Source organism: Desmodus rotundus, chromosome 8 (assembly GCF_022682495.2).
Source record: "Desmodus rotundus isolate HL8 chromosome 8, HLdesRot8A.1, whole genome shotgun sequence".
NCBI lineage: Eukaryota > Metazoa > Chordata > Mammalia > Chiroptera > Phyllostomidae > Desmodus > Desmodus rotundus.
In genome coordinates, this window is record NC_071394.1 from 7,158,999 (window position 1) to 7,181,787 (window position 22,789).

Below are 22,789 nucleotides of genomic sequence, written 5' to 3' on the forward strand. Positions count from 1 at the left end.
ACTGTTGAATGGTCCTGAGTACTTAAACATTAATAGTCCTGTAATTGTAACAAGTTAATGGGTATTTGAAAATGTCATTTTGCTATAGATTTGGTGTTCTTCAAGTGAAAATGATCAGCTTAAATCTCTTGGTGCTCTTCCTAGTCATAAATAGAGAGATATTTACATTTCAAAACTTGCCTGGCATTCTGTTAGACCTGCGGTGCCAGTTGTCACCACGTCCTTTGGCACTGGGATCACCTCCCCTGCTGTGTACGTCAGTGCGGGGAGTTCTCAGCCATTTTTGCTGCTGTGGCCTCTGGTATTCTGGTGCCTGGGAATCCCTTCTCAGAATAATGATTGTAATAATTGCTTTATGAAGTAAAAGACAGGATTAAAAAGGGAACCAGATGTATTGAAAAAATTAAATATTAAAAATACAAATTTTTGATAGAGTAATGTATATGCTTCTTACTGAGAATAAGCTTTGGTGACAGTTCTGCTGAATACTTAACTGTAATTTTTAAAAGTGAGGCGTTCGTAGTAATTAATAAAATATGAAAATACCTCTGATTTCTATTGATGACAAGTTCATATTGTGGTTTGTTGCCTATACTCTTGTTGGAAGGAATTGCTGAGTTTCACATAGTTAGCGAAAAGTTTCCCATCCGGATTCACAGGCACTGAATTCTCTCTCTGGATCCCAGATTGAAACCAAACTCCTGTTAGTGAAGAATCACCGAGGCCTTTCTTTCTTTATCATATGTGATAAGAGCAGTGTTTTTCCTTTGTTCTATGTAACTGACCTTAAGTGGCACTATACATATATACCTTAAAAATATCCTAATGGTGTAGGCTAGAAGTTTTTGAAATAGCTTTGAAAACACTTCCAATTAATGGTTAATAATCACGAAACAAGATTCTGTGGAAAGTGGTGTAGAAGATAAGCGTTAAACCTTGGAGTTTGCTGCCTCAGAAGAACTCACATTCTAGTTCAAGGAATGTGAACTACACATGTAAAAAATAAAGTAGTTCAAGATGCTGAAAGTTTAGCAAGACAAATGTCATAATTAATTGCCATAGGAAGGATGCAGACAGTAAGTACTCGGATGCTGTGGAAACACACAAACAGGGTCGAGACCGGTAAAACATCCAGTGTTTCTCGGCCGCATCAGCAGGGACTGTGCGATGACCGTGTGCCAGCCTCAGTTAGGAAGAGCCCAGAGTGGTGTCACCTGACTTGAGTGTGTGTTCAGCACCTTGCAGCCGACTGCAGATAAAGGGCAGGGAGGAGCTACTGAAATTCGGTTGGTAGTGAAAACAGCACTAATACTCGTTTTGAAGCGAACACAGTGGGTGTCTGACTTGAGGGATTTTTTGATTCTATCAATATGATCTGACCCTGATGCCATATTTTAAAGATGTTCTCAAAAGCTGTACTGCCAAGGTCATCAGCTTAAGCTCCACTAAAAAAAAAAAAAACCCAAACCTAATTTGTTGCTTTTGCCCAAGTCACCAAGTTTCTGTAGTTCTCAGTCCCTTTAAAAAAAAAAAAATTAAAGTTAGAGAATTGAGCTACATGGTTTCAAGTCATTTCATGAACCCTGTATTCTAGGCTCAGATTTTCTATCCTTTCTCATTTCCGTCACTTCCTTCCTTGCAACTTCAGACATACGGTGAAAATATTCAAAGTAGATAAATCAATTGAACTTTGGTTTAAATAAATATGTTCCTTGTATATGCTATGTAGAACTTTAAAAGCTATAATTATTAGACAACATACTTAGTTTAGAAAACTTTACGTGATACATACATTCTGCATTTGTCTTACTTAACGGTTTGAAAAATCCATTTAAAATTAATATGCTCCACTATAAGAAAACAATGGAATGCCTCCTATTTGTTGCTAATCACTTTTTTGGGGGGGTGATAAATCAGCTTTTACAGTGTTATTTAGTGGAAGGTATCAGGCCTTGTCATTTGAAAGTAGTCATGGAGTATGCCTTTTAAATTTACTCAGGGAGTCTGTCTCCATTGTCCAACTAGTATTTTTTAGAGTGATGCAGTGAAAACACATTCAGTTATAATTACCACCTCCTCTGCAAGGTCAAAATGTAATGACCTCTGTTGCGGTCTTTTTAGCATTGTACGAGATACTGATTTATAAATGTAGAATTATTTAAGTACCTGTCTTAAAAATTACCAAGAAGAGAACATTTATATTTTTCTGTTACATACTGCTTATGATGAGCCTAAAGGAGTTATATTTAACAGAATGATTTTAATTGAAGCTCAGGAACAAGGGAAACATTTGAAAGTGACCTCCTGTAATTTCACTGTATAAATTCCTTTAGTGTGCCAGGCTCAGGTAGAAAGACCTGACAAATGGTAGGGAAATATTTAAGGGCTTCTCTCTCTCTCTCTCTCTGTCTCTCTCTCTCTGTCTCTCTCTCTCTCTCTCTCTCTTTCTTAATTTTCATTAATTGATTTTAAGAGAGAGAGAAAGAGAGAAACTTGGATTTGTTGTTCCATTTAAGTATGCATTCATTAGTTGCTGCTTGTATGTGTCCTGACCATGGATTGAACCTGCAACCTTGGTGTGTTGGGACGGCCCTTCCTCTAACCCAGTGGTCCCCAACCTTTTTGGCACCAGGGACCGTTTTTGTGGAGGTTTCATGGAAGACAGTTTTTCCACGGGCAGGGTGGGATTGGGGGAGGATGATGGAGGTCAGGTGGTAATGCAGTGGGGAGTGGGGCGAAGCTGGGGGGCTTGGAGCTCAGGTGGGTATGTGAGCGATGGGGAACATAATGAAGTTAGCCCGCCACTAACCTCCCGGGGTTTGGGAGCCCTGCTCTAACCAGATGAGCTACCCGGTCAGGGCAGGACGTTTGTTAGTGTACTATCTGTCATCTTTTCCCAGTCACCTTGTTATTTTCTCTCTTATAATCTTATTCCTACTTCAGACATCTTAATACTAGTATTGAATTAATTTCTTTCAGGAACAATTAAAATTTTTTTTTTTTTTTTTTAAATTTATTTATTGTTATTTAATTACAGTTGTATGCCTTTTCCCCCATCCCTTCACCCCACCCCAGGTGAACCCACTTCCCTCCCCCCTCTCCACCCTCCCCCTTGGATTTAGGAACAATTAAAATTTTTTGAAATTTTTTGGATGAATTATGTGTACTTTCATTTATTGACCAGGAAGCAATATGGCAAAATGGTCAAGAGAACTGTTGGAACACAGATTTGCCTGCGTGAGAATTCCAGCTTCACTGTACAGCAAGTTACTTAATCCTTCTGACCTTCAGGTTGCTCAGAAGTAAAATGAGGATTGTAATGCTAACCAACCGCATAAAATGGTCGAGGATTTTGCAAGATAATACTGTGTATACACTGCTTAGCATAGTACTTGGCACACAGTAAGATCTCATTTGTTGGCTTTTGCTTTCATCTAGTACTTAATAGCATCCAAGGCCCTCTGCGAGTGCTTTGGACACAAAGGTGAAGTTGTAGTCATATTCAAAGAAAAATGGTTCCATTGTCCTTACTTCCTTTAGTCTATGTTTAAGAAGGTCCTTATGGTGAGTATTTCCTAAATAACTCCTAAACATTACTTTCTTTCAGAAGCTAAACCCCCATAATTACTAGACAGGAGATAATATTGTTTGTAATTTTTTGCATATGTGAGTATATGCATATTGCCTGTTAGATAACTTTCTTTGGACTTCAGTTTAATGTATAGTAAGATATTTCAAATATTTAATGAGTTGTCAGGTGGCTCAGGGATTGTTATGTTTGGTTCCAGGAGGCCAGGGAGAGCTGGGGCCAATGAGGAGAAATTAATAAATCAGTGAATTTTAGCTTAATACAAGTTTTATGTGATTCTTGGGGGCAAGATTCATGTTAGATTAATTTGCATCATTTGATCATTGGCTGAAGTTTCTAAAAATTGACTAAAGTCTAAAATTTAAATCATTTGAAAATAGGGTGCTTAATGATTGTCTTTCTGATTGCCTAAAGCAACATGAAAAATGCATTTCACCAGCTCTGAGAGCTCTTAAAAAAAATAAAAGTAAATAGCGTGACTTATTTGGTATAGCCATGAGGAATAAAGTATTAAAGTACAGGCTAGTTGGCTGCTTGGCATGGATATCGTAGAATAAATTCATACTAAGGTCAGATGGTCTAGCTTTAGTCTTTCATTCTAGCGTGTGTCTTAGTCAGTTGGGGCTACTGTGACAAAATACCATGAACTAGGTGGCTTACAAACCACAGAAACTTCTTTCTCACAGTTCTGGAGGCTGGAAGTGCCAAGGTCAGGGTGCTAGCTTGGTCGGGTCCTTGTGAGGGCCCACCACCACCTTGCTGTGTCCTCACATGATAGAGGTTGCAAGGGACCCCTCTGGGATCTCTATGATAAAAGCACTAATCCCACTCATGAGGGCTCCACCCTCGTGACTTAATTGTCACCTCCCAAAGGCTCTGTTTGGGTATTAGGACTTCCACACATGAATTTTGAGGGGACACAACATTCGTAGCAGCATGGATAGTTCCTTCCTGGTCTCACATTTTCTTATTCATTGGTAACTGGATACAAGGTCATTCCACTTGATGTCTGCCACTCCTCACAGCGACTGTCTCCCGCTAATGTTAAGAAGGGACCCCAATCCATCAAAAAAGTAAGGAATGCCTTACTTGAGAGAATACTTTATCTTTTAACTCAAATTATGAGAGAAAGAAAGGAGAAGGAAGGGTTTTAGAAACCTCTTGACTAAGTCAGTCAGAGGACGATAATGAGGATTGATGCTCATTCCTTCGTGACAGATCCTGGCAGATTTCCTTGAGTGTGTCATTTACACAGATTGAAAAGCATAACAGAGTACTATGTTCCGTGTGATACACACCTTTGTAGTAGAAAAACTAAATATGTTTGAAAAGGAAGCATGCTTTAAGTTCTGGTTAGCTTAGGAGGTGGGGGGAGAAGAGGGGAGGAGAGTTGGTTGGGGAGGTTGGGACGGTTAACTACACAAAGATGTAGGGAGGCATCTGAAGCAAATATAGCAAAGTGTCCCTGCTTTAATCGGGGTGGTAGAATAGGATTTTTTTATGTTTGAATTGTTTCCTAATTTAAAGAAATCAGGACATAATCAGCCCCATTGGGAAGCCTTTGATAAAGTGTTTCCTTTTCTCTATGATCTTAGTGTTTGTGTACATGCTTCCGTTTGAAAGGAAGCCACACTCTCTTGTGCCGTCTCCTCTACCTTCTGTGGGTTTTTCAGTGCCAGATACTCAGTGTCTGTCATAGAGATTGGCAGACAGGAGCTAAGTAAAGGTAGCGTGACTTAAAACAGCAGCCTCCACCACTGGGCACTGTAATCACTAGATATAGAACTATTCAAAGTTTTACCTAATGGTAAAGCTTTTATTTATCAAATCATTCATGCGTCGTCATATGAGTATTAGAGCTCAAGTACCTGCCCAACCCAGTTGTTTTTTTAAGGCATTTTTGAGTGAGTCACATGTGTTCTTTGAGCAACAATGGCTTCACATTGTTAAAACTTTTCGAATTCTTGATACATAAAAAAGAATGTATATACCTTTATTTGTAAATGTAAAAACCTAAAAAAAAGACTCCCATGAATCTACTGGTAGTTGAGGAACTAGAATATTACCCAGACTTTTGAAATTGGCCTTCCCTCCCCAGAAACGACCACTATCTTAAATTTTGTGTTTATCATTCCCTTGCATTTCAATATATATAGTTTACTAAATATGTATATATATAACTTTTTCATGGATTTCAAAATGGAAAATTTTAAGAAAGTAAATTCAGAATACTGTTTTCAATTTAATGATCCTATTTTTTCAAGAGAAACCGTCATAATTCTTATAAAATAGGTAATTTTGAATTTTGCTTGTTGTTTCATATTTTCATCATACATCATTCTGTGCACTTCTAGGTTTTTTACCTTGGAACTTTGTACTAGCCCTTCTCATACCCCGTGTCTGTACCTGCTGAGAGAGACATAACAGGAAACATTTCTTTGCTTTCTGGTTCTAAATTTGCAGCTGAGGCAGTAATTTGCATTGGTGGTTTAATTTTAATGGCTGGAGGCATGGAAGAGTACTTGTACTAGTAGTCTCTGAGTCAAAGTTAAAGAAGTTGTGACAATTTAATATAATATAATACTATCTTATTATGGTTCACTTCCATTTAAGGGGCAGTATTGATCTCCTAATTTATTATATTTATTGCACATGGTCAGGCATTCTAGTAAGTCTTTTATTTAAATAGCTTAAATAAGATTTTTCATTTTAAAATACTAAATCTAAGTATATCCACTAGATGTCAGCATTAGTAAAGATGCACGTAACATGTAAAATCATTGTCAGAAGCAATGTGAGAGATTTAGTCTAACAAGTAAATGGACTTGTGTGAAGTCGCATATTTTGTGCTAGAGTCAGGACTAGAAATCGAGTCTCCCAATTTCCATTCCATCATGCATTTACGTCACATTTCTTTAAGGCATGTAACTTAACGCCATATAAATACGAGACTAAAATATGCTGATCTTGACATGTGCTAGGGAGTCATGGAGAGATCTTAGTACTACTATGATGGTGCTGTAGCTGGGCACCCTGTGATAACTGGCTCCTGCTTCTCTTGTTTTACATTTTGCCAAGGAAGGAGAAGCACAGATTCACTTTATTAGTGGCTACACCAGTACCAGGCGACGATAGATTAGGTGGTGTTGGTAAGGTTAAAGATTAAGCTATTCTCTAGACCGTCCTCTGTATCTGTCAGATTTCAACCAGGAAAGCACAGACCTTGCTAGGGCTGTTAAATTGGGGATTTAACATATGAATTTACTTACATAGTGTTGGAAGCCCAGAGGTCAGGAGATGGGGCTGAAAGCTCCAAACCTCTAATCATGCCTTGTCTTTCTTTAAGGAGCCTCTGTCTTAAAGCTATTTGGGGCCTGCCAAGATTCACCTCATTAAAACAGAAGAGGTTCCTGTCACTCAGGAAATTCTAGGGGATTAGGAACTCTGTTAGAAACTGGGGATAAAGACCAAATATATTTCGCTTAGCCTAATATTCTCACAATGCAATATGCAAATCATGTATCATAGAAATGTATACTTGATACCTATATGACCCTGTTGGCCAGTGTCAGCCCACTAAATTTAATTTAAAAAGAAAAATAAATAAAATACATTGGAAAAAGACCAAATATATATATTTCTTTTTTTTTAATCACTTGTAATAACTTAGACATTAATGGTAACCACAAGAAGCAAATATCACTTGTAAAGCTGGGGAAACGAAAGGGAAGCAGAAGAGTAGGCAGATTTTAGGAGCTCGAAGAAAGAGCCCTTTCTGTTGGAAGTGGAGCCTGAAGGCGGGGGCCACACTGCACTGCTGCTCCAGGTTCACTGGGAGTCTGAGCCTGGAGCGGAGCTGGTCTTTTGCTGACAGGACTGGAAAACTAGAAAGAGGGTCCTTCTTTCTTTTCACCTTCCAGTCTGTTCTTAGTCCCTCCCATTGACGGAACCTACTGAGAAGTCGGCTGACGAAGTCTGGGAAATACGTTTTGCAGTTCTTAGTCCCAACATCACAAAGCAGAAGGATAGGCTTGGGGTTGAGAGTTCTCCTTTGACTATGCAGCATTTATTTATCCGTGCCGGTTTAAGTATAGCAATATTTTCATGCTTCCTCTCGGAGTTCTAGTTCTTGGATAGCTCATGCTCAAATTGTCTAGGGATACGGGTGGGAGAAAAATACCCTATGGATATAGAGTCCTGGAGGGGATGTTAAGTCTACTCATTTTAAGAGCAGAACCTGGGCGCTCAGGTTCTACTTAGGCATGTTTACCACACAAAGATCAGAAAACAAGGAAGAGCAAGGGAAGAAGGGAAATCTCGGTTATGCCACTTAATGAACAAATAGTCGTTGCCTACTGTTATTGTGCTAGAACAAAAGATACTGTTTAGTAACTCCTCCTGTCGGGAGGAAAGGGGGAACAAGAAGTGAGATGAGTGTGGTGTGGGAAGGAGGCCAGGGCGTGATGTGGGGGAACTGCTGCACATGCTGAGTTGGCTTTTCTCCCCGCCACTCTGGCACTCACCTGTTGGTGGTTTTCAGCATCTTACTAAAGTTAGTCCATTCGATATCATCAGCTGCCATGTTCCTAATGTGAGTTGTAGCCTTATCAGAAGCTTGGAAGGAATTATGATTATGCCTCTCCTTTAAATTATTTTGTACCCAGCTGATCCTTCAAATAGAAGAGGTGCCACTGGATCCCACCTATTTACAGTTATTAAGGTAATTCAGTAGGTATATATTGAATATTTACTCTGCATTATGTTGAGGAATTACTTTGTGTGCTCGTATCAGAGGTGCACCAAATACGTATTTGGCCAATTAAGTCAACACTTAACTACAGCCAAAGCTGAAAGTCATCATAAGATAAACTTTATAGATACATTAAAAAACCTGAAAATGTGTCAAAATTTAATGATTACAATGTTACTAGTTTTAGTAGTCATATTTTGAAAGTTTGACATTGAACATTTTTTGTTCTTACACTATTTATCGTCAGCTGCTAGGTTACTCCTGGAGTCACTCTGCCATTCATTTGCAGTATCAAATCAGTGTTTGCTTTCAAGTGGTGATGTTGCAGTTTCATAGAAGTAGTTCTGCAGAAAGACTGTGCAGTGTTTGAGGAAGGTGGGACCTGGGTATTTCCCGAAGCAGATGTGCTCAGTGAGATTGCTGATGCCATTTGAAATTTTTTGAAGTGCGGAAATGTGGAATTGGAGCCATGCAAGTGGCTTTCAGGATAACAAAACCGTGTGGATCCTGCCTTTCAACTTTGCATTCACCTCGTTGCCTTATTTGCTGTGTACTAGATGGATTAGAAGGACCTTTTCGGCATGTGCCGTAAAATATTTCAGTAATTACTCAATATCTTCAGTAGGTGCCAGCAGGTGAATTAGGTTGTCGAAAGAACCATTGCTTATTAGTAATATTTTTTGTGTTGGTGTTACTATCTTCAGAGTACAATATTAATACTTTTTTATATGAAAGCGGAGTTTTTAACATGCAGTAGTTGCTTGGTTGAGTATATGACAAAGCAGTTCCAGCATCGCTTGTATATCTCTGGTAGTTTGTCTTTGGAAGTAGAATTTTGAAAGTGATTCACTATGTTTTTGCTCATGCAATTGTATTTTGTTATATCACATTGTATTATAGTTTCTGAAAACACAACTGAAGGGTGTGAACAAAACTTAAGCTTGTAATTCTTCAGTCACTCCTGGCCTTCACCATGTAGGTTCCACTGTCCGTGGAAATTGCATCATGTTTTTCATTACTGATTTTCCATTCTGTTAATGTTTCTTCAGATTCATAGTACATGTGGTATGAGAACCAGACATTTCCTGGCAGACAAGTAAAGCCGAAGCATAGTTGAATTTCACATTAACGCAGCATATTGTCGATTTTAAAGATTCCCTATTTCTACAGGTGCGAAAATCTGACTAAGATAAAGAAATAGCACATTTAATATGAAGTAATATTTTTATGCACAACAATATAATTCAGGAACATTTTACAGTGACATACTTTCTAGAAGACTTTTTTGCCAAGGATTCAGAGCTTGGATCGGATACACTGCATTTTCCTCCCTGGAAATGGCCGGCTGTTTCTGGCGATCATCTTGGGAGGTCTCTCTCACATTCACACATGCCTAGCCTCCATGACTTGGAAGGGGTGCACCTGCATGAATTCTCGTGAAATCTGTTTCGGATTTTATTAGAGAGAACGAAGTATGTTTTCAGCGTCTCCTTTTTCTACTATTTCATCATATTTCTTGCATTCTTTATGCAGTTATCCGTGTTGAGGATGATGATGGATGTTGACTTGATTTTGGAGTTTGTCCTCCTCGTAAAATTTTGAGGGGGCAGAATTGACATGCTTTTTAATTCTTTTTCAGAAGATGTGAAAAAATTCGGAGTTTTTCTGGAGGAAATTAAATGAAATTTAATACCAATTTCAAAGTTTATTTGTCTAATGTTATGAATGCTGTTCAGTCTTACAAAGATCAGAAGTGTGATACAGGCTAGTCTTCATTCTTATTTGTATTTTGGAGCCTATTTATGGCCAAAGAAGGATATAATGTTCTTCCTATGGCAAACTGTGGACTTGCTTGATATTCATATTATCTGCTAGTTTATTTCCATAATATTTAACATTTTAGAAATTCTTAATAGTTGTTTATAAAGTTTATGGCTTTTACGCAAAGAGAGGGAGAGAGACTGACTTTATCGGTTTGATTGGGAGGGCAGTAAGTTCTTTCTAAATTCTAACGCCTTGATTTCCAATTCAAAGTTTTCAGTTGTCTCCCCTCTTTGGAACACACTGTGTGTATGTTTAATTATGAGTTATTCAACAAATGTTTGTAACCACCTACAGTATCCCAGGCAGTGTTCTAGGACTTGGGGATGGAGTAGTATATAAAACAAAGACCCTGCCTGCCTGAAGTTTACCCCCAGTGGAAGACAGATAATCAAAGGAATGATAACCATCAGTTTGAGAAGGCCAGAGAGAGGAGAGGGGAGAGATGGATGGACTGGTCAAGGAAGCCCTCTCTGAGGTGGTCTCATGAAGCAGTGACCTGAATTAAAGTAGCTTGTTTGATGATCTGTAGACAGAGCATTCCAGGCCAGGAGGAGATGTTTTCTTTTCTTTCTTTTATTGGTAAAAAAATGTAGTGAAGTCATTTCTTGTGTGTGAGGATAGAGAGATTGTTGGAGGTTAGAGGAGATTGTTTTAAAAAGCCTTCTGGAATGGTCACATGGCAGAGAGGGGAAGAGTACATTCACTGAAGTATGTAGCAGAATTACTAGGCAAAACAGGATGTGCATTTAAAATAGTGATTCTTAATGGAGGAGGGGCAGTTTTGCCCCATGGGGTATCTTTAACATACGGAAATGTTATTGGTTGTCATAGTTGGGCGCTAGAGTAGAAGCCTGGAGTGCTGTTAAACCTCTTACAATGCATTGGACAGACCCCACAGAAGAGAACTGTATGGTTCAAATGCTAATTTTGCCCAGTTTAAGAAACCCCAATTTATAGTGAAGTTAGTCAGTGTGTTGATGAGTTTTTCTTCCTTCTCATCCCCCACTCAGAAATATTTATTGAGTTTCTAAACTGCTCATGGAGAAAACTGACACCAGACAAATAGAGTGATTGAGTTTGTGTTCTGCGTGCTGAAGGAGTAAGTTGGGGGTGTGCTAGAAGGTAGTGGGGCAAGGGTGCAGTTGCCATTGATCAGGTTGGCAGGCCATCCTCGCTGAAGCAGGGGCATCTGAGATGCACCCTGAGGGATGGAAAGAAGCCATCCTTGGGACTGGCATTCCAGGCAGAGGACACAGCAGTATAAAGCCCTTGAGTGTAAAAGAATAAATGAAGTAAAAGTATCTTAAAGGAATTCTCTAGAAAGAGAGAAGAAATAGTATATTAACTGTAGTGCATCATTGTGTTTCTTTTGGTTTCTATTTTAATTAAGGAAACTTCAGATGCTTTGTGGGGAAATGGTCTAATGTAGTTAATTAAGTGCCTTTTGTGAGCTCAGAGACACAGAATCGGCCAGGAAGAGTGTCTTCCTTTCCAGATAAGTCATCAACTTTGAAACAAACTTATAACATAAGAGCTCATTGTCATGAAATTCCTAAACAGGTAAAGGGGAAATGGGTTGAAAGAAACTAGGGTGTCTTAAAACCAGAAGAAAATCTAGCTACTAAACTGACAGAAATGGCAGCTGGAACTCGGAACTAAATGGAATCAGCAACGAGTGACTCCAGGACACTTTCTGTGACCCTGCACTGCAAGTTGACTTCGTTCTTTTGTGACAGTCTGGCTTCTTGTGGCAAGAAGTAAGGCTGCCACACCCTCCGAAACCTCACATTCCCCAGGTTCCACTGCTGGGCTGCTGGGAGCTGGTCCTTTGGTCAGTCAGGCTCTGCAGCAGCCATAGCAGCAGCAGCAGCACAGAGATGGCCAGGCCTGGTACCAAAGTCAGCCATTTACGAGCTCATGAACCCTCTGCGGTGGGTGTTTATCACTGTGTACACGGGGAAGTCAGGAATCTTGACTAAAGTCTCCGAGCTGAAAGTGGCGTTAGGTAGGGTTTGAACCCCAGGCACTCTGGTACCTACCAAAACTGACAGTCAGCCACCGAATCGTATTCACTGAAATCAGCCACACTGAGGGGATGGGAGGTTTTGTTTTGTTTTGTTTTGTTTTTGGCTGAAGATTTAAACAATGCAAGATGGATATGGTTTTAATTTTTTTTTGTTTGTCCTTATAAGAAAAGATATGACAACTAATAATATGAACTGTTTCCAGATCTTTGAAAAAATTCCACAAGCTTTTGTTCAGAGGCACACAGGGTATGGTATGAGCATCTTTACTGCGTGCTGTGTGGCAGGGGGACTTACCGCATTGGACCACTGTTGTACTCCATCAGTGGTTCTCAACTGGTGTGACTTTGCCCCCCCCAGGGGGCATTTGGCAATATCTGTAGTCACATTTAGTTGTCACAACCTGTGTGGTTAATAGTGCTGAGGCTGAGAACCTGTACTGGATAAACTGGGCCATTTTCAAACTAAGAGTCTGCATTGTATTGAAGAGGTTACGAAGTGCTAAATCTTTGAGCACTTGCAGAGAGTGCATAGGTCAGGACCAGGTGTGAAGCAGGGTGAGGGGTGTGGGGTCACATTAGGCTGGGACGCCTTGGAAGAAGGACTAAGTAGTGGAATACGCTGGGAGGAGGGGCTGTAGGGAAGTGGAGCGGACGGTCTTGGCTAGTTTCACTATTTCCCTGAGGATCAACTGTGTGCGTACGAGTGAAAAGCTAAGGAAAGTAATCTCTGCCTTCCCACTCCCTCCTGTACCTGCTGATGGTCTCATAGGACTAAATTTAGGACAGCATTTCTGCAATGTTCTTGACAAAAATGGGCTAAAAATGGGCTTTGTGATATACTGTGACTCGTACCATTGCAGTTAATCGATAAATTGAAAAGTCCGGTTTGTATGAAAAGAAATAGAGCCATTAGTGATTTTTAAAAGTTACTTTGTGTTTTGAGTTACAGTGTTAATGACAGCCAACATTTATTAAAGGCTTTCTGTGTGTCAGACACTGTGTTCCGTCAGTGCTTAATCTCACTGCACTCTCACAATAATCCTTTCAGATAGTTACTATGATTATGTGTATTTTACTGACAAAGAAAACAAGTCCCACAGAGGTTAACTAGCCTTCTCAAGGGCAAACAGCTAGGAGAGCCAGAGTTGGAATTCTGGTTTGATTCCATGGATGGCGTGCTGCCTTGTTCCCCTTGAAGCCAGTTACAGCCTTTCTCAAGCTTGCTTTCCGTCCATCGTTGACACTTTGATACACTCGGTAATTCTTTGCATATTTGGTCTCAGTTCTTGTTAGTGAGAGAATTTATGTGTTTGGAAACATAATTCCATTGTATTTGAAAGCTTTTAGAAATTAAAGCAGTGAAATAGTCTATCTCTAAATGGTTTCTGAAATTTATTAAATGAATTTAGTAACCAATTTCAGGTAGTTATTGGATGTGATGATTTTGGAACAATGCTTATATATTCCTTACATATAAAAGGTTGGTATTGTTAGCATCATCCCTGTATGCCAAGGTTGCAGGTTTGATCCCCAGTCAGGGCACATACAAGAATCAACTGATGAATGCATAAATAAGTGGGGCAACAAATCAATCTCTCTCTCTCTCTCTCTCTCTCTCTCTCTCTCTCTATCTCTCTCTCCATCAATTTTTTAAAACGGGTTCATATTCTAAGCTTTCTTATAATATATAAGATAATTAAGATAAAATAGTTTCTTAGTTTTTAACTCAACTAGTCCATTCGTGTAAAATATTGTACAAAATCTTTCCAGTGAAATTCTGTGTAATAGGGATTTTAGTATCAAAAATAAGACAAATCCTTATATAGCCTCTCCCATTGGGAGACTATTGTTTTGAAAGAGAGGGGACCCTTCATTATTTACCATATTTGTGAATAAATTAGATTGCTTTAACATTTTCTAAAATGTGTGTCAGTCTAACAGGTAACAGTTACACTATTATTTCCTCTTGTGGAGGTTAGGGACATAGACACTGTCCAGGGGGTGGGGAGGGGGAGGGGGGACAATACAGGTGGCCGGAAATGATAACTCTTTTCAGACTTTTTGTAATGGGGATGAGTAATGAGGTATCTCCTTTCATTGATTACAAATATTGTTACTTTTATGTTTAATTTCATTTGTATTTGCTAGCAGTTCCATATTTGGAGAAAAGTATTGAGATGGGGGGAGGGGACTTATAGCTACTGCCATGTCCAGGTTTGAGCCTGGCTTCCTGATGTTCCTGCCACCTCCCTCCACGTCCATCCTCACTGAGTCGTGGCAAATTCTTGGGCAAGATTTATGCCAGTACCTTATTTGTACTGTCTTCCCTCTGCAAACCTACTAAGTTACGGTAATTGTGGGCTCCCTTTGTACTGGTTTGTTGTGTTAACTTTTAAGTTACCTGCTTTGTATGGTTGTATGTAGTTAATATTGTTGAATAATCAGTCTAATGAGTTAAATAATAACATGTTTGATTTATCTTTGGAGTATAGATGAGATAAATAATTGGTTTGTGTGTGGTAAAAATTTTTAAATAGGTCATTAATTGATAACTCCCTTCAGTCTTTAATGGTTAAATGTGATTTGAATACCGCCTTCCTTGTATTCCCAGTAGGTTTGATCTACAGAAGGAAAGTATTCCTGTTATTTAAAAATATGGTCTCAATATTTACTTACTTGGGAAATCTTTTTTTGATGTTAATTTGGATTAAGAATATTTGCCTCAACCATTATAAAGAAGTAACACTAGCATAGATTAATCAAATGTAAATATTGCAAGTTATCTTTAAAAATCTAATCTTTTTCCAATCTTGCTTATGTAACTTTTTTGATATGTGGAAAAGAGGGACAAGAGCTATGAGCTCAGAGCCAACTGTGCTTTTGTTGTTCCAAATTTTCAGTGCCAGGAGCATATAAACTTGCACCTGTTGGTAATTATGAGCAAGCCAGCCTTTGCCGAATCCCAGGCCTCTGCTTAAAAATTTTTTACTGGAACTAAATGATGTTGCCATTTTTATTTTTAGGTTTGCTGGCATGGGTAATCTCATTAAGGTGCTAACCAGGGACATAGACCACAATGCAGCACATTTTTTCTTGGACTTTGAAAGTAAGTCTCTTTAGCCCTTCACAGCTGGTGCATAATGGTAAAGGTGAAAGATTAATTATACTCACACCACAGTGAAGGCCAGCCAGAATATTTGTTAATAAAACATGGGGAATCAAAGCTTGCATGACTCTTTTTCTTAATCGTAGGCAAACATCACCATCATATGTATAATTCTTTAGTTTTTCATTGCTGAAATCATGTTGAGTCTGTAGCCAGTGCTGTCCTTTCATTAGTCCATGAAGCCAGTAGCCTTATGATGAACATTCTGACGGTATGCCTTGGTGGCTACACTTACAGTCCTGTGGCGATTTTGTAAAAAATCGGGAGTGTGCTGCATATCCAGAATCAGTGCTTAAATAACCTCCACAAATTAAGAATCCAAATTTGGTTAGAAATATATGCTTTATTTCATGGCATACAGGAAGTAAGCTTAATATTCTGTTATTTTAAGATGAAATGCAAAGGTGAGCTGTGGCCAAAACTCTAGATATTTGGCTTTGAAATAAATTATTATTTCAGTGCAATTTTAAACAAGATTACATGTGAATAATTCTTGATCAGCAATTTCTTTTTCAGAATTCTAGCACTATTGGAATACTTAAAGAATTTTTCATTATAAGGCCATTAATGAAACTTGTCTTGGGAGAATTTTGAGAAGAAATAGAGCAACAGTCGTGCCATTGTGTACAGGAAAACCACATTTCACCTCCAGGTCCTACACATCAACACGTTGAGCACCCGGTTTGCTGCCTGCCAGAGCACATCTGGGTGACCTGAAGGACGAATTCATGGCCTAATGAACATTTTCCCTGTTACTATTTAAACAGAAAATAAATTTCCGATGTTCTTTTTTATAAAGGGATATTTTCTCTTTTCTTATTCTTGTCTTGACAGGTACCTTAACATGGGGAATCTTCTTAAAGTTTTGACATGCACAGACCTTGAGCAGGGGCCAAATTTTTTCCTTGATTTTGAAAGTGAGAAGATGATTTTATATCTATTTCTCTTTGCCTGCAGTAGACTGCGTTTGTCTTGCACTAAACGAATGTTTCCACTTTGCTCTCTCCTTAACTGCTTTGCATGACTGAGCTATGAATTGTCTGAATAAAATTTCTGGTGCCTTCTAGAACTGACAATCATATATTTTAGATTACATTGTGATAAAATACTTTTCTTTGAATTTTTATAAGAGATTCCTATCTCTTAGTTGGATATTATTTTACAATTTGAGATCGCTAATGAAAACATTTGAGATTCTCTAATGAAAACATTTCTATGAAAAAGTTTTGATGGAAAGGACAAATGCTACTTCACAATTTGTTAATAGAAGCAATGTTTGGGGGAAATTATTGCAGTTGAGAAAAATTAACTATTAACGCTGTGTACCTAATGAAGTATTTTAATACAAATCTGTTCATGAAGGCCATTCAAAGCTCAGTAATTTGGGCATAATATTAAAAGGTAAGTGTGAACCTTAATTATTTAATCTTTGCACATAATTAATTTGAAAAGTTAAACTCATATGTATTTATTTCAGGAGTTAATTTTTTTCTAACTCTAAATAAAAAGAAAACTAATGGGTTCACAGACCTTTGAGTAATTTGCCCTCTGTTTGTTTTATGTTGCATGGCCTGTTGTGATAAGGTCTGAGGGTGGCAGGTAAGTGTGCCGGCCCCTGTGCGTGCCGAAAAGCTTTTGCTGCTTTGGCTGTCAGTGTCGCTTTAGCCTGTCTGGTTGTCAAATCAAGAACAATGATATTAAATTGGTGTTTTAGTGTGAATGTTGCTATTTTAACTGATCATTAGGAAATTGTTAGGAAAGGGTGAAGAGATAGCTTTCAGACTAAATCATGTCATCCCTTGCATTATCATCTGAGGTTAAAACTTTGGAGCAGATTTTTAAAAACTTAAAATTTAAGACCTTTTCTGTTTTTAAAAAGAAAATAAACAAATCCCTTAAATTCTCAGAGAGTCATTGCATTTTTCATCAACCTCAATTTAGTTTATGTGATATTATACAATTAATTCTACTTCATGAATAATTTATATATTTTTTCTTTAAACCAGGATAGTTCATATGAACACATTAATTTATAGCTTTTCTGCATTTTATGGAATAATTTGTGGTCTCTGATATTTTTCTACTTTTACTGCATCCCTGTCGATGTTCCGTAACTAGTGGGGCACTGTGTGCAGGCTAGCAAAGAGTCGCAGTGTCAGCATTGGGACCGTAATAAATTGTTGGGCTTTTAGGAGACATGTAGTTAAACAAATAGTGGTTTTCTTGACCCTTCTCAACAATTTAACAAGGCTATTTTAAGTGCATGTTTAGCATGAATTTTAATCAGCTTTGGGATGTTGAGCAGATTGCTGACTTGAAGGTTATTTTTTCAGATGAGGCAACTTACAGTAAAGCTGTATTTTAGTTTATTTGCATCTGTTTCAAACTTGGTCTTGTATGTGTTTCTGCTATTCTGTCTCTTTTTTACTCTGTCTCAAATCCTGTACATTTGCAGAATCTTGGCTCTGATACAGTCAAGATCTTGTTCAAGACTTGGCACTTGATCGTTTTATACACCCAGCATTCTGTTGTGGTCAAGTGAGAAGCATGAGTTTACTGTAGTGCTCAAAATATTATTTGGTCTTGGTTTTCTAATATGGGTTGGGTTTGGGTCATTATCCTTAAAATTTAAATAAAATTTAGTGGCAGGAAAAGGTTAGAATTGCTAATAATAGCAATTACCAATAATGAAGAGGTATATATGAAGTGTTAACTTTTTAAAGGCAGGTATAAATTAAGGAGTGGTTTGTTGCCTCTATCAGCCAATGTAGAACTTTTGGTTTGGCACTCACTAGTATACTATAAATGAAAATTAGTGAAAATACACTATATACTAGGCCCGAGTTTTTGCTTGTTGTTGTTATTTTTAATCCTGACCCGAGGATGTGTTTATTGATTTGAGAGAGAGAGAGAGAGAGAGAGAGAATCATCGATGTGAGAGAAACATTGAGAGGTTGCCTCTCGTATATGCCCTGATTGGGGATCAAACCTGCAATGTAGGTATGTGCCCTGAATGGGAATAGAACCCACAGCCCTGTGGTGCATAAGATAATGCTCTAACCAGCTGAGCTACCTGGCGAGGGCCTGTTGTTATTTCTTATTTCGATGTTTAAATATGTTTTCTTTTGATTCTAACTTTACAGTTTTCTTCATCAATTTTCTCTCTCATTCATCTTCTTTTTGGAAATTTGCATTTGTAAAAGTTTACCTTACAATTTGGCTACTAGAGTGACCTTAGCCCATCAGATGGGTTCTCTTTTAAACTGTTTTATACCACACTCAAAATGGTCAACATCATTGATTTGCCAGTTTCCTGTGATTACAGAGAATAAAGCCACATTCTTTTATTAAATAAAGTATTTAGTACGACATTGTTTATTTCTAGATGAACAGTAATATTCAGGCTACCAGAGTAGTTTAGGTTTATTATTTCCATCATTCTGATTGGTTAAATTTAGCTCACTGTCTCTTCATGATTGGACAACTATAGAAACAATTCCATACAGATAGACGTACTGGCATTTTGCATCAAGCTGTGTACAAGTGAACTATTCCAGTAGTTTTTAGACATGATTCAGTGGAGTCCTGTAGTTTACAAAGTAAAGACTCTGTCTTTATCGTAAAGCATTACTCCCTTAACTTCTACGTGTGCACACCTGTGCTGGTTTTCACTTCAGTTCCATGTACATTTTCAGCTTGCCTCCCGTGTGCCAACAAGTAGGTGCTGGCGATGCAGGTAACTAAGATACAACCCCTGCCTTTGGGGAGTTCTCAATCTAGTAAAATAAATAGAAATGCATATTAATAATGTTCTTTACATAGTTTACATTCCAGGTACAGATCAGGAAGGGATTAACTTTACCTAGCAGTGAGTAGCTCTGGCGTCATGGTAGGTGTTCCGATGGTGACATTTGAGTTGAGTTGTGGAGGGTGAGTCAGAATGCTTCAGACAAATTTAGTGAAGGACATTGTAGAAGGAACATGTACAAAGGCATGAAATGACAGTCCGTGTTCATTGAAACGTACTGTTACCTGTTCTTTAGGTACTAGAAAGAGGGTCATTTTTTTAAAAGCAAGCTATACCTATATGATAAGATTTTACTTTTAAAAGTGGCTCAATTAACATACAAGCTCAGATTTGCCCCATAAAACTTGGTAGCACTTCTGCTAATGACGGTGTATATGAAAAGCACTGAATTTTCTAGTTCTTCTTTTCTAGAAGAACTAGAAAAGCTTCTTCTAGTTCTTGGAATTTCTTATTTTATAATGACACTTAGTTATTGCTTGTTCTAATGACAAGTCATTAGCCTGAATAAGTAGTATACAGGGGTGAGCAAAGTAGGTTTACTGTTGTGAGTATGCAAAACACAGTTTATTCTTGTATTATTTATTAATTATTATTTCTTTGTATTACAACTGTAATCCTGCTTTGCTCACCTATATATTTAGTTCACTAAATTGTGGTTCTTAGGACGAGAGAGACTTTGATTTACATTTATGTCTCTTCCAACCTCAGAATAGTGTTTTATAAATGATAGAGTTCAGTGTCTGTTAGTCAGTCTTGATTTACTTAACTTCAGTAGGTCAGAGTAGGAGAGCGAATATAGGTGGGTGTTTGTTAATGAGAAATAGAATCTCACTTTCCCTGATTGTTTTAGTGCCTTTCCATTCAGTCATGCATCTCCTCTAATTCTTGTGTCTTTTGTGTTGCCTGTTTGTCCATCTTTGAAAAATATTGATACCCACTTTTTTAGTCTAACTTGATTTTCCATTTTACCTCTTGTATATTTTCCCATTGCTTCAACCCTGCAGTTTGAAATATTTTTATTCTGGTGGCATTTTCCTATAGGTTTTTTTCTAAAATGGTATAGGATTTTATTCAAAGATAAAAATGCATAATGATGTCCTTTAACCCATGTTTATATCTACCATCTCAGTCCCTTTCATTTACTCAACAAATCTTCGTTGTAGAAAAGCAAGGACCTGAGTTTACACATACTGTACAGTGGTATGTACTGTACATTGAGGTCCCTGCCTTGATGAAATTTATGGGGATGGAGTGTAAATATTTATTGAATGAATGAATGCAAGCTTAAATCACATAGACCCCTTACTACAATTATAATTCTTACGATTTGCTTTTTACTTTTTTCTTTTATAGCTGATCATTGCCTCCTTTGTACCATAACAACTTCAATTTTAGCAATTATTTTTAGTGACTTTTATAGGAAAGTGGTGTGAAATTATTTAAATATTTAAATTTACCTTCAAACAACAAGAGCAACTGAACCATGCTGTAATTTCCCTTGAGTTGCTTTTCAGTAAGCCTGGCGAGTAATCACTGTGCCTGCTCTTAGGAGTGGATACATTCTTTTAAAGCAATCAAATGAATGTCCTCTTATTAGCTGGCTAAGTGGTAGTTTTTTTCTTCAACTAATACCATTTGTCATTATTTGCTATGAAAAATCAAAGTGACAAGTCTTGGGTGCATTATATGATACCATTTTTTGAACAAATGCTTTCTTTTATATAGTCGCCCTCTCCCTAGTATGTCACCCTTTGCATGACTTGCTATCTGGTAAAGTAGTGCTTACCTGTCTGCTACTTTCTGTTTGTCTTCATTTCTGCAGCAGTCTTCAGCAGCTTTCAAAATTATAAATGTGACTTTCCTGTGACAGTCTAAAAATGTTTAATCAGTGTGGTGCTGGGTATTTTTTCCACCCCTAGGGGAAACTGAAATCTTTAAGTTTCTTGTCATTTATTAAATCTTTAATAATTATTAATCACTTTCAAGGTCTATTTCAATCTATCTACTTGATAATGTTTCTTTGTATGTAAGTCTCAGTGTCACGTTTTTTTTTTTTAACAATTAGTCACTACACCAACAATACATAGTTTAGTATCTGCAGACTTTATAAATACCTTTTGATATATGAAAGTCAAAATATTGTCTTTTGTCATGAATTCCCTCTTCATGAATTGAAACTGATACATGTCTACTTGGTGTATATGTCTGTAGTTTCATAGTCCATATGCAAATGTATAAAACTGCTGTTTTTGCATGTAAAAAATATTTTTCTCTACTGCACCTGGTGTAAGTATAAAAGTTATGAGGTGTCCTTTTTAAAAGTGTGTCTAACCATTACTTTGGAGAATATGGTCTGGCTAAATATGAAAGGATATTACTGCTAAATGATAAATCCTGATTTTTAAAATATCATTTAGCTATAATATCAGTATTTGCTCCTAGTAATACCTCTGTAGCTTTGGTCACAGTCTCTTTAATTGGCTACTCTTGTGTAATTATTTTGTCATAGTATTTTCATTCAAAAAGTACATGATTTATGAAAAGAAATTTGAAATGTAAGGGTACAGATATGCGAACACAAATTCTTAAGTTGGCTTTGCATGTAAATGTTACTTTATTATTGTTTCTCTGTTACTTTGTTAAGTATGTTGATATTAAAATTTGGTACTGTAATTGTTGATTTTTTAAAATGTGGTATGTTCTTGAGTAGTTGCAGGTTTAGTAGGTGGAGTTGAACTATGACCTGCTCTAAACGCAAAGTAAAGTTACAGTATTTTAGGCATCTGGAGTCCTAGTTTCCCGTGTGAACTAAGTTTCCTTAAATTTTCTAAGGAAAGGAATAAACAGATTGCTGTGTATTGTGGGGAGGCGGCATGGGTCAGAAAACTTTAGGTACTAGTTTTATATGATTGGTAGGCAAAGATTCATCAGAAACATTCTTAATTCATATGATAAATTTGGTCTGCCTCCTCACCCTCTTAAGAGAAAATTTTAGCATGGGGAAATTCTACCAGCACAATTCCTCTCTAAAACATTATGGTAATTATGATGTTTATCATTTTAAGTGCTTTATGCCTTATCTGTAGTAACCTGGCCTAATTGGAAAGATTTAAGAAAAAACTCAGTTTCCTCACAGAGTGCGCAACCTCCAGCTAAAAGTAATGTATTAAATGCAAATGATTTATCCTTAGAGAAACAAATGACCATGCTATTAAAAGCAGAGTTTCTGTTACCTCCAGTCTAGCAGAGAAATCTAGATACAGTCACACTAACATATGTTCTGTGGCTAACACTGCAGGTGGTGGAGATGCCCATCTGTTTGTGTTCCTCATCATGCTTTTTATAACTGAGGGCTCTTCATTTTTTCTCACTGTTCTTCAAGGGTGTAGGAACTCCGTTTTTGCTTTAGTATTACAAAATCTAAATGTTGTAGCTTAAAGTATGTAGTTTTTCAGTAGCCCATGGATTCTGGAACAGTGTCATAATTTGAACTCCTGCGAAGGAATCTTGACCTTGTGTTCATCAGCAGAGAAGTTCTTTGGTACAGAATTTAAAGTGGTCCCTGGAAAAGAGGAGATTCTAAAAACTATTCTTTTAAAATAGTTTTTATGTCAAAATTCAGTCAT

At 37.5% G+C, this 22,789-nt stretch overlaps 1 protein-coding gene and 1 non-coding gene across 17 annotated transcripts in view; both read left to right on the top strand.

Moving 5' to 3' along the window:
* Positions 1 to 22,789, top strand: part of CYRIB (CYFIP related Rac1 interactor B) — a 131,738-nt gene that overhangs the window by 81,009 nt on the left and 27,940 nt on the right. For 4 of the 16 annotated variants that reach the window (XM_053929603.2, XM_045181440.2, XM_045181438.3 and 1 more), the window contains one exon: positions 16,190 to 16,272. The exons of 8 other annotated variants lie outside the window; for them this stretch is intronic. In XM_053929603.2, coding sequence (XP_053785578.1) covers positions 16,200 to 16,272 — 73 coding nt within the window. In that variant the 5' untranslated portion in view covers positions 16,190 to 16,199. Of the gene's footprint in view, positions 1 to 15,212; positions 15,296 to 16,189; positions 16,273 to 22,789 lie in introns of those variants that run through there. 4 more of the 16 variants (XM_053929604.2, XM_045181437.2, XM_071222207.1 and 1 more) reach the window with 2 other exon arrangements.
* On the top strand, positions 3,972 to 4,039 carry LOC112315811 (small nucleolar RNA SNORD102). Its single transcript, XR_002975949.1, has one exon. It is a non-coding gene; the product is annotated as a small nucleolar RNA SNORD102 (small nucleolar RNA).